This window comes from Semicossyphus pulcher, unplaced genomic scaffold (genome assembly GCF_022749685.1).
Source record: "Semicossyphus pulcher isolate SPU_LCO1_2020_fin unplaced genomic scaffold, fSemPul1.0.p SCAF_25, whole genome shotgun sequence".
Lineage (NCBI taxonomy): Eukaryota > Metazoa > Chordata > Actinopteri > Labriformes > Labridae > Semicossyphus > Semicossyphus pulcher.
This window is the reverse complement of record NW_027211699.1, coordinates 8,798,700-8,811,010: the sequence shown is the minus strand read 5'-3', so window position 1 is coordinate 8,811,010 and position 12,311 is coordinate 8,798,700. Positions and strand designations below refer to the sequence as shown.

General features: G+C 44.7%; 1 protein-coding gene across 1 annotated transcript in view; it reads right to left on the bottom strand.

Annotated features, from left to right (window-relative positions):
- The window catches only part of LOC138603996 (protein TANC2-like), a 28,547-nt gene extending 17,038 nt beyond the window's left edge, over positions 1–11,509 (bottom strand). Inside the window, exons 1-6 of the mRNA XM_069675791.1 lie at positions 11,452–11,509; positions 11,244–11,351; positions 2,775–2,812; positions 1,524–1,667; positions 848–1,016; positions 461–772 (exon numbers count right to left, since the gene is read on the bottom strand). Coding sequence (XP_069531892.1) covers positions 461–772; positions 848–1,016; positions 1,524–1,667; positions 2,775–2,812; positions 11,244–11,351; positions 11,452–11,509 — 829 coding nt within the window. The remainder of the gene's footprint in view (positions 1–460; positions 773–847; positions 1,017–1,523; positions 1,668–2,774; positions 2,813–11,243; positions 11,352–11,451) is intronic.
- Positions 11,510–12,311: the final 802 nt, after the last annotated feature.

Genomic DNA, 12,311 nt, shown 5'->3' with positions numbered 1-12,311 from the left:
ATGCCAGCGATGTTCGTAATCCGTGCGCACCTCTGCGCTCACACCAGTCATCCAGGAGCGTGCAAAGGGGTTAAAAAAGTTTGTTGTGCTAGCGTCCAAATATCTTGAAATAACGTGAAAAAGCAACAAACTTCTTATTAAAAAAACAAAACTTTGGTGGCAAAAAGATGCTTTGATGCTGGGGCAATGATCGTTTGGAATCATGTTGGTAATAAACGTGAAATAAGCATTACTTTGCAACTTCTGCATAACCTTCATTCAAAAGGCTGCTTGTGTGACCCTGTTTATAAACCCACAGCAGACACTGCAGTCATGATAGAAGCAGGGCTTTGTTTGCTCTCTCTCACTGTAGCTGAGAAACAGTGACGTGTTTTCCTTCCTCACAGGAAAGACTGTGTGGAACTGGAAATCCCTTCAATCACTCACACAGACGCACCCTGACACACGTCATACATCTTACCGGCTACTGAATTAGGGCGGGGCATGAGGTAGAGTGGGATGGAGTGGGTGGAGCCTGACGAGCCGGGGCCTCGGTCTGGGTGGAGTTTGTTGAGGCTGTAAGTGGAAGCGGACATGTTGTCTTCCATCCTGTACAGGAAGCCATCGTTCACTCTTCCTGCTGCGACCATGCAGGAGGAGGAGTTGGAGGAAACCACCGGCCGGCCCCCCTGCTGCCACAGGTTCAGGCTGCTGCCGTGGTAACCGTCCCCGGGGTACTTGTTGCCGTCTTCCCGCTCTGCTGCCGAGTCAGCAGAATAGCTTGTCAACGTGGCTGAAAGAGAAAACCAGACGTTAATAATTAGCAGAGTAAAGGTTTGTTTTTTAAGATGTAAGTTCAGTATGTTACCGATGATGCCGCTGTCTCTGCTCTCCAGCGTGGAGGACGGGGAGGTGACGGAGGCGTGGTAGGAGGAGGCGTGCTTGTTGTTGTTGTTGCCCTCCCCTCCAGCAGGGGGCTGCAGAGTGGAGCAGGGGGAGGTGCCGCTACTGGCCAGACTGGAGGACGGAGAGATCCTCTGTGGGGAAAAGAAGAGATGGTATAAATGTGAGGATGTTTATGACTGAATTACATTTACAGATCAATTCAGGATAATGTGCAGTGAGCGTTATAGTATACAAACAATATGTTTGAGTCTTTAAAGGGGAATGAAACCCCTGTAGGGTGAGACAAGGGTCCTGAACAACAACCTGCACACTGTCTTAATAACAAACTAAAATAACAATCAAATATGAAAAGTAAACCCGTACAACAACTTATACTGCAAAACTGAACACAAAGCAAAGTGCATGTTCGAGAAGGAGAAGGATCAAGTATCAAAGCTTCACCGCAGAAGTCTGTTATAAGGAAATAGCAGACCTGCCATGCCGTAATTAACCAATCAGAATCGAGTATTTAAGACAGCCGTGTGATAAGTCAATACAACTAAACCAAACAATATAGTCACCATCACTTCTGAGACTTGAATAAGCTACACTTAAGTGTCTCTGCCTACAAATGACCTTTAACCTCCTGAATGGTTTACCTGTCCATCATCCTGGGCGTGGTAAGGGGTCCCCGGCTCTCCGCTGACGATCTTGTCACCCAGCAGGAAGCCCAGCCTGGTCATCAGAGCATCAGCCGCCTCGTCGACTGAAGGAGGAGGTCCCAGCTCCTCATCCTCACCTGGAGGGAAAGAGGAGGAAGGAAGGAGAAGATGAGGCTTTCATTGTTCGTAAACAGATCAGTGAAACACATCTCAAACACTCGAGTGCTGTAATGACAGCAGCAAATGTTAGCATGCTAACAGGCTAAAATAAGATGATGATGGTTGAACATCTGCAAAACAACATGTTAGTGGTTAGTGGCTTTTTCTGAAAACAGCTGTTTGCTGCAGTTTGGAGCTTGAAGAAAAAACCTGAACTGTAGGATATTATAAAGCACAAGTGAAGCTGAAAGAGCTGCAGGAAGGGCGATCAGTCTGTGGTCATTTTCACAAACATGCACACACACACAGCAGGAGATGTTCCCTGTCAGAGGGGGGTGTTGTTCGGTCTCATGAGGTAGGACATGACGTAGAAAGTACGCTGCGGTCCCCTCAACTGTCGGACTATGTCGGCGTCAGCCCTCACAGCCTCAATCTCTTCCTCTCTCCAGTCTGCAGACATCTTCGCTGTCGTCTTGTAAACGATCCTTCTTCTTCAACCTCGGATGTTTTTAATCATCCTGTTACGTGTCACTCATCTGGTTTTACACCGATCACATGATGCAAACGTCGTCACTCTGCACAACCACTCGCAGTGAATGTTCCTGCGTTCACACATGCAGCCCACACGGACAATGTCGGGTGAAGTGCGTATGTGTGAAAGAGGCTTCTGTGAGTTTAGGACACATGATCTGTTTGATCAGGATGAAGGACGGGTATAAATCTGTTCAATCAGGAGAGATTATGAAGACTGTACGAGCTGTAACAGAACTTCAAACACACACACACACACACACACACACACACACACACACACACACACACACACACACACACACACACACACACACACACATACACACACACACACACACACACACACACACACACTCGAGCATGAACTCCAATGCAAAGCCCACTGGGAGGACCGCGCGTGGAACAAACTGCAATTGAACTTCATATTAATAGATGCACTATAACAGCCTAGTTATGCCAAGAGTAAACACACACACACACACACACACACGTATTGTACACACACACACATATATACACACTGTAAGCCACAGCAGGAAAGCTCATAGTCTCTGTCTGTTTCTCCGACAGTCTGTAATTACAGCTATAAATTGCTGACTGTTGGACTAAATACCAGAGAGGCATCGCGCACACACACACACACACACACACACACACACACACAAAATAAAACCAACCAAACTCAAAGCATGCTGGGAAGGCTGTGTGTGCATGCACGCACATACTTGCATGCGTGTGTGGTCGCTCAATGACAGGGTGTGTGAGTCGTTTTTAGAAGAAGAAAAATAAAATGGAAACATCAGAAACGCAGACTTTTCCATTCCTGCAGCTTCTGTCCCAGAATCACCAGGACCTGCTTCCCTTCTTGATGTCTTTACTGGAGAGCTCTCCTTTTATTCTTTACACACCACTTTTTATGTGTACAACACTTTGAACTCCTCTGAGGAAACACTGCTCACGGTTGTCACCGTATCTGCATGGTTATCACACCTCGTCCTTCTCTATGACGGCCTCTTGCCTTTGACTGCGGCGATTCTGAACGTCTATCTACACTTTGGTTTTCAGACGTTGCTGGACAACATGTTGCGCAACCTAGTAGAAGATAGTTGAGTGACGATGAGCTTGAACTCTGGCTGAGATGAAGGTTAATGACAAAGAAAACAGACGTAGTCGCCACAAAAGCCACGTCTATTAAACCCTGGAAAAACCAATAAAATAGAGTTGCTCTGTTACCGATGTCAGCATCCAAATCGGCTTACAATATCGCCTAAAATGCACCAAGTCAATCCACCAATCTGATACCATCATTTACTGGCCCGTAAATTAGCTGGTTTCAGGTAAATGATTGTGTAACAATAAGAAACAACACCAGTGTGGTGCTAGCACTGAGTGAAATATTACTCAAAGCTGGTACAAATATTAGAAATCAGTGATTTCCAACTAAATTATGCATATCATTTTATCAGAGAGGTATTCGTATCGGACTATACTCAAGTCTAGGTATCGAAACGGTATCGTGAAGTTAAAAAACAAACATAAGACCACAAAAACCGTTTCTTTCTGGTGTGAGCAGGCCTTCAAAATGACACGACAGCTCCCTGAAAGTGAAGCCAAACCCTCTCTATCGCCCCCTGCTGACTGGCTGCAGTATAGCTCATAAAGCCCGCCTCCTCCATGTTAACAGATGGGACATGAGTCAAACTATAAAATCAAAATACACACCAGATACATTTTTCTCAAACATGGTTTCTGTCATTATAGTTAGTTCTTATCATGCTGATTTATGTCCAAGTGTTCATTTTTCTGACAAGTTTACTTTTAGTTAGTTATTTGATGCTATAAAAAGGGGGTGTGGCCTCATGATTGACAGCTCTGTTGACAAATGGGGCTCCTGCAGCGTTCTGTTCCCGAGTAGCAGAGTAGAGGAGGAACGGGGAGAGGAGACGTAACTAACACTAACACTACAGTCATTGAACTTTGCATAAGCGTGAATATCTGCTTCAGACCGACACAAGAAGCTGTTCTGCTGTTAAACACGCCGACGTGCCGGATCTTTGTCATGTTTTCGGTAAGTCAAGTGTGTGTTTTGAAGTGGCTATGGCGTCTCCACCTGCCGACTGTGCTACTCTGGCTCCAAATAACATCACCAGTGCAAGATGGCAGCGGCCGCCTCGGGGGTGTTTTGGCTTCAAATAAGTACAATGAAAATAGATGGAGACGCGTTGTCCATCTTTATATGCAGTCTATGGTTGGGACGTTTCAGAGAACTTAAGTGACTAAGTTACTACTCAAGAAGCAGCACATTCCTCCTCGAGCATTTAAGAGGAAAATTAGGTAAAAGAAGAAGTGTGTATAGCTGTTAGCTTTATGGCTTTAAAGTTGGCTATCTTTTGGTTTTCTTGCCAGCTAGCTAGCCAAAGAATTCATGCTGCTTAAAGTCGAGGTGAAATGAAAAATGTCATTTTAATCCTTTTAGATCACATCTCCGGTAATATTGTGCATCTGTTTGACAATATAGGCCCAAAAAAATACAGAAAATCCATTTCTTCGTATTCTTATATCAAAATCTGATCATTTTTTCTTCCTGTAAAACTAAATTTCACGCGTGCTTACGTAAGTTAGCACCAAACAACTTCAACCAATCAATCTGCAACATTTAGCCGCAGAGCACCAAGAACGCTCGGTCAGTTAGCTAGCTACTGCGCTGTGGAGAACGTCTGTCTACGCCCACTTCTCAACGATCAAATCAAATCCCTCTAATGATATGTCCCGCCTGCACGTCCTGTTTCACTCGGAAATACGTCACGATACGGAAGCTAGATACTCTCGAAATGCCGTTTCAGCTCGACTTTAAAAGCTGCTCGTTCCTCCTCGGGCATTTTATGAGGAAATGAAGTAAAAGAAAAGATCTTTGTACACTTATTCACATTTTTAGGTCACATACGAGCAAAAATCACACAATCTACATAATGTTAGTTAACCTAACCATGTTGCTTCAGGGCCAAAGTGATGTAATGTTAGCTTGATAGCTAGTTTTCCGGCCAGCTAGCTATCCAAAGAATTCACGCTGTGTAGCAGAGAAACAGAAATAATGTCGGATATTAGCTTTCTTTACAGAATGTTAAAGGCAGATACACATCATGAATGGACTGCTACAGCATTCTTAGGGTGTTTATAGGTTTTACTGGAGTGTTGTATATATATTTATGAAAGAAGGAGGAGTTTAAGGAGCAAATGCTAATGAGGTGCAACTGGGAACATGCAAAATCCATCATATTTTAGCTCGACCCGTGAACCAAAACTCCCAAAAGTCAGGGGTTTTATATCAGGGAAAATATACCAAACTTGGGAAACATCTTCAGAAAGAGGGATGAGTCCTTCACTCTCACCTTCATCCTCACTTCTTCTTCTCCTCTCTTCATCCGTCCACTCCTGACACAGCTCGGAGCTGTCCTCCGGGGACAGACAGCAGCAGGTGTAAAACAGCAGACACTGCAGGACGGAGGAGGCGCGGTTAGAGACCCCCGCCGCCACGACACCTCTGCCACATCTGCAGCGGACCGGCTGGCTCTGCAGGCGGCAGGAGGAGGGCCGCTTGAGCCGACACAGCTTGGTCCTGGAGCTGGCGCATGCTTTCAAAATAGCCGCCGTGCAGTCCATAGCTAGTTTGTTTCTGATTGGTTCAGAGGGGTTCCATGCAGGGGGCGGAGTCAACAGCTCAAAGGGCAGCTAATGCTACAGAAAACAACAGTTACAGTGATGAATGAGAGCGAGGGTCTGTAACTCAGGTAGTTTGTTCAATCGCTGTTGTGATCTTCGTCCTCTCCATGAAGCTTTTCCTGAAAGTTTAAATGCACATGATGACATCACTGTCCAATCCTTTTCATTTTGCTCCTGAGCTCCTCCTTCTTCTCCAGAGTGCACAAAGGAGAGAGGGAAAGAATGATAAAGGAGGAAAACAGAGATAACAGGAGGAAGAGACTCTCCAGGAAAAACACCAGAGGTTTTCCAGATGATGAGGAAAAAGGACGGCAGTGAACAAGCAGGAGAGTCAGGAGTGAATAATGAGGTAAAAGTCAGACTCCTCAGTCGTTCAGTGAAGGTGAAACCAGAATCCAGATGCTTTCAAAGCCAAAATCTGGACAAGTAATCCGCTGGTTTTTGTCCTTTCTTTGCTGAAAAAAAGCAATGTCTTCATTCACAGGTAGAGCCTCCTCAAAGCCAAGAAAAGAGGAGAAAGCAGCGACTGAAGCAGGAGGTGGAAAGTTTAAATCTTCTTTGTTCAGAGAAAAAGAAGCAAAGTTTCCAAGTGCAGGAGGAGTTTTTCTTTCTACAGCAGAGCCTCCATATCTGGACTGAAAGACGACCTCCCTCGTCTGACTGCACCGAAAATCAAAAGCTCCCCTCCTCCAACCCAAAACAACACACACACACACACACACACACACACACACACACACACACACACACACACACACACACACACACACACACACACACACACACACACACACACACTCTGAAACACACTCAGGAGAGAGAGGGAAGGACTGCAGGAGGCACCGAGCAGAGAGAGTAATCTGTTACACGTCGAGGAGAAGTTTAGAAAGACGATTTGTCTTCTTTCTTCAGGCACAGAAAGAAAGACTGAAGAACTTTGAAATGCTACAATTAAAGTGAAACTCTTTTTCCGAGAACAGACGAGCGTCTGACCACAAATCACAGAGCAGATGGAAACTGTAATCCACTTTAGCCCATAAAATGTGAAAAATGTGGAAAGAAAAGAACCGAATAAAGAGTTGAATTTAATTAAAAGTCAAATGATGTTGAGCTGATGTTCTTGATAAGTTGTGTTCGACCAAAAGAAAAACTTTTTTCAATGACTAGAAGAAACGGATAGAGACAGAGTTAGAAGACTTGAAGAAAAAAGTTGACTAAAAATGAAAACGTTTAAAGTCGTTTGTTTTTAGCGTTGTCTGCTTAAAGTGCTAATATTGAAGATTTCAGTTTCGTTCTCTTTGGCGCCACCTATGGAGATAAACGGTAATCACAGGAGCAGACTTCCCAGATATCCAGTCAGTGCTGCATGTGTGACGTCCACGGTCAGCTCCGGTTGTAACTCTTGATTTTCCTGGCTGACGGTCGCTTTCCTTTTCAGACTGTTTGCTTCATCTGAGCGTCGAGTTTGTTTCTTCTTCTTTGGATTTTCACTTCTTGTTGAAGTTGTATCTGTAGTCATCCATCTTTTCTTTGTTTGTTCAGCCATAGTAGATTACTGTTTACTCGCAACACTTGCAGAGACCGGAGAGGCAGCCGCTTAGCTCCGCCTACCCTCTCTGGCAGACCAACCACTGCTGGCTGATGGAAAACGCGTCACTAACTGGGCGCCACAGTCTGTAATTCTGCAAATGCAAAGGCTTTCATCAGTGGGCCATCGGCTCAGTCACCATTGTGTTACCTCATTCGGCGATAGAGACTTAACATTTATTTAAAAAGAAAATCTTACTTATAACTTTAACTACCATCAAACTACTGAGAAACAAAGCCAAAGTCTCAAAACCTGCAGTTCCTAAAGTGGCCACTAGAGGCTGGCTCCAAAAGCGAGTCAACTCCCATTAGGCCCCATGTTAAACACGTCTACAGCTACAAAAACAGTTTAAGTTATATTAAGACTTAAAGTGATGCATGTTCAGGGGGGTGGTGGCTTTGAGTGACACGTGCATCTATAACCTCCCAATCGCTTGTTCAGTGTTTGTTCACATTGATTTATTTGTGCATGGGAGTCAGGATTGTTTGTTTTTCCCTGCAGAGAAGATTGCAGGCTGGAGTGATGAGAGGACGGTTATTTTAAGTTAAGTGGTACTTGTTGTTCTCCCGCCGCTCTCTTGGAGCTTCTTTCGCCAAATAAATAAACAACTTACGTCGGCGACCACAAAAGAATCTCATTCTGTGGGAACATAATGTTTAAGAGGCTCATTTGCTAGCTAATGAATTAGCCACAGGCACAAACTGTCCCTCCTCTCCAGCTCCTCCCTCTCATCCAAATATGGTCACTTCTGGCTCCAGAAAACCAACATGGCGGCGGGCAAAATGTCAAACTTAAGGCTTTAAAATGGCAGTCAATAAACCAATGAGTGATGTCACAGTGGCTACGCCCACTTTTTATTCAATCTGTGGTAAATAAGCAACTGTTTGCTAATCAGCCTCAATTACTACTATCGGGTGGTCAAAATGTTTGATGGTTTTCGATACCACGTTTTAAAATGATACACTCTGCTTTATTATTTTTACGTTCGATAGTACCCAATGGTTCAAAAGCTTTAAAAAACAACAGATTTTCAACCCAAAAAAGACAGGAAGTGAAGAGAGCGAGCGCCGTTAATGCAAATAAAGCAGTGAAACAGAGAAATAAGACACGTCTACACCTCCGTACGACCCGCAGGAAGGGACAGGGTTTAGTTTTTATAGGCCGAAGTCGGCTCCGCCCTCGGTCACACCTGGAGCTCTGACAGCGGATTCATATAACAGCACATGAAGTCGTTTGTGAAGTCCCTTTCATGTCTCATAAGGATGCAAAAGTTACGATAAGGTCTGTTGCAGACAGTGAGCAGAGAGACAGCCATGTTTTCCTGCCGACTGCTGGCTGAGCTCCACATCACTGCTCAGCGATGGACGTCCAGAAACGTCCCAAACAGCAGAAGAAGAAGAAGAATAGAAACACAGACGAAGAGCAGATCCTCTGCAGACAGCAGCTCACGCTTCTCCTGGATGATGATTAAGAGGGAATATTTCAACATGGAAAATCCTGCTCATTAAGCCTTTCATTACTATCAGCAGGATGTCAAATGAGCTGTGGTGACTTTTTTCTGTACAGCACTGAGGGAAAGTGAGAAATGAAAACTTAAAAGGACTTCTATTTTTGTTGTTGCCGTGGTAACTAGTATTGTACCGAAGTTTTAAATTCTGGTATCGTGACAACCCTAACTTAAGATATGTCAATGTTGTGTTCACGCGTTCATTCTGCTGCCCCCATGTGGCCAAAGAAGAAAAAACAACTGTTTTTCTGTTTTATAAAAAAGTCCGATTCAGGTCTTAACCCAGTTTTGACCACAAGGTTTGGTTGCTTTTTTGTCTCTGCAGAGCAGAAAGGAGTCAGTGGGACGAGAAGGGTGAGGAAGGAGACGAGGGAGGGGATCCAGAGACAAAGAGAAGAGCTAAAGGAGGGCAGAGAAACAAACTGGCGCTCTGACTTTAAGATGTTTTGTCTCATGATGTTTGTGTTTGGACAGAGAGTCAGCAGCAGAGAGAAAACACGCACACACTCCACATGGTAATGTTTAGGAGAAGTGTGTCAAATCATCCCCGAGGAGGAGGAAGAGGACGAGCAGCAGGAGAGGAGGAGACGAGAGAGAGGGGGGGAGTCGGGTTACAATTATGTGATTTCTCTCTCACTAAGGCACAGAGGGACGATCAAATGCAGGGTCAGAGGTCAACCCCCCTGTGCTGCCAGATACAGTGCAACAGGTCACAGCTGTGTGTTTGTATAAGAGGGGATAGAGAACGAGGAAAGAACGAAGGAAGGGAAAAGGAAATAGTTCTGGTTGTGGTTTTTAGACTCCGGGGGGGATGTTCCTGTTAGTCTGCAGAGCGATGACATCACACAGGGGGCTGTCCTCTTTCTATTACTCTAGTATGTCTGTGTTCTGTGGACTGGGTAAGTTAAAAGTCGTCTCTGCTTGATGCAAAAGGGAAGAAAAGCTCCATGACATAAGAAACGACAAATATGTAGGGCAGTAGGGCTGTGCAGTTAATCGCAATATCATCGTTATAGCAATGAACGCAAAAGTCTGAATTCATCACAATGAATACAAATAGAATTTTTTTATCATATGTGATAAATACGACCACATGAGCATCAGAACTGGACCACGGAGCGATGGAAGAAGGCGGCCTGGTCTGATGAATCACGTTTTCTTCACGTGGATGGTCAGGTGCGTGTGCGTCTCTTCCCTGGGGAAGACGTGGCACCAGGATGCACTATGGGAAGACAGCGAGCCGGCAGAGGCTCTGCTGGGAAACCTTGGGTCCTGCCATTCATGTGGACTTGACACCACCTACCTAAACATAGTTACAGACCAAGCTCATGGAAACAGTATTCCCTAATGGCAGTGGCCTCTCTCAGCAGGATGATGCGCCCTGCCACACTGCAGACACGGTTCAGGAATGGTTTGAGGAACACGACGAGTTCAAGGTGTTGACTCGGCCTCCAATTTCCCCAGATCTCGATCCAATCCAGCATCTGGGATGTGCTGGACAAACAAGTCCGATCCATGGAGGCCCCACCTCGCATCTTACAGGACTTAAAGGATCTGCTGCTTACTTCGTGGTGCCAGATACCTCAGCACACCTTCAGAGGTCTAGAGGAGTCCACGCCTCGACGGGTCAGGGCTGTTTGGGCGGCAAAAGAAGGACCTACACAATACCAGGCAGGTGGTCATAATGTTATGGCTGATTGGTGTATTCTATCTTTACATCTCCTTAGCATAAAGATAAATATGCCTGAAAATGTATTAAGACACGTGTCGTTTTTCCGTAATCTCTATCGATCCGCCACCTGCTGGTGTGAGCGTCACTTAAAGGGGATTGAACCAAGCGTGGTAGAAGGAGGAGGGAATGTTTGTTAGATGTGGAAATACTTGGATTTAAAAAAATCAATTAAATGTTTCTAAATCCTGATTGGTGCACAGAAAAGGTGTTTTTTTCCCCCACCTGTGATCCACTCAGACAGCAGACAGTCCAGCTGACAGCAACAGATGAAGTGGTGAGAAATGTCTCCAGTCATAGAAGATGGAGGGAGACAGCCATGTTTGTTTTGCCTCTGTTGGCCCTGTGATCGCCATCTGCTTCACTCCCTGTGTGACCAGTGTGTGTGTGTGTGTGTGTGTGTGTGTGTGAATGTGCACACACACACTGTGTGAATGTTTTAGGCTGATAGAAGATAAAGAGGTTGAGATTTTGTCCTACCAGATCTTTTTCCCAAACGGAGGTTGAGGAGGGGCGAAGAGGGAAGCGAACGAGTGAACCCCTCCATCATCCTGACCTCTGACCCCTCTGACTCGACGCAACCTCCACCTGAAAGATAAAATAAACAGATATAGCGCTTATGAATCATTCTGAAGACAAGATGATGACAAGATACATAATGATGTAATAAAAAAGAGGAACTGACCGCTGTTGTTGTTCTTGCGGCCTTTTCCTCCCAGCAGCATCTTCAGGCTGTTTCGGAACATGATCGCTCACGACGTCAGGGCACACACGCGCGCACCTGCTGTCAACACCTGGAGAAAGAAAAAGAAAAGAAAAGTGAAATATTAGGATTAGGATTAGGAGGCACCAAAACTGCACAGAGCTCAGAGCATGTTTATCTGGAGGCGTTTGAAGAGTGTGATGTGACTGAGACAGAGTTAGAACCACCGCCATGTTTTCTCCTTTAAAGTCTGCTGAGCTCTGTCCCCCTCTGTCGACCAGCAGTGGTTACATCAGCTCTGTTATTCGACCCTCTCCGGTCTCTGCCGCTGCTTCAGAGATCTCTTTAGCAGACATACACATGCTGCCTGTAATCATTACACCTTTCATGGTCTAAAGAATTTTATGATAATTGATTTTAACAACTTGAACACACACCAGTTAGTATCTTTATGTGCACATTAGTTAGTTAGCTTTTGGCATCTTTGCATTTTCAGTCCTGAGGTGCAGGTTTCTGTATCTGGCTTTTATTTAGAGGCACCTTTTACAATATATTTTCCTATTATATATGTATGAATATTCATTCTATGCACTTTTAACAGCTTTTAGGAGGTGCATACTGAGCATACAATCTTGAATCACATTAATAAAGCCGTCTAGATTTCTTTGGCAGGTGTAAAACTCTGCATTAAGAAAATACAAATCAGCTGCATCAATTTTCCTCTGATTGTTTTGTAAAGAGTTCTGTTGTATTTTGTATCTATACATTATATATACATATACACAGATCATGTTTTGGCCTTTTTACTGTTGTTCAGCTGAAGAGAGACAGGAAGCAAGGGGAGT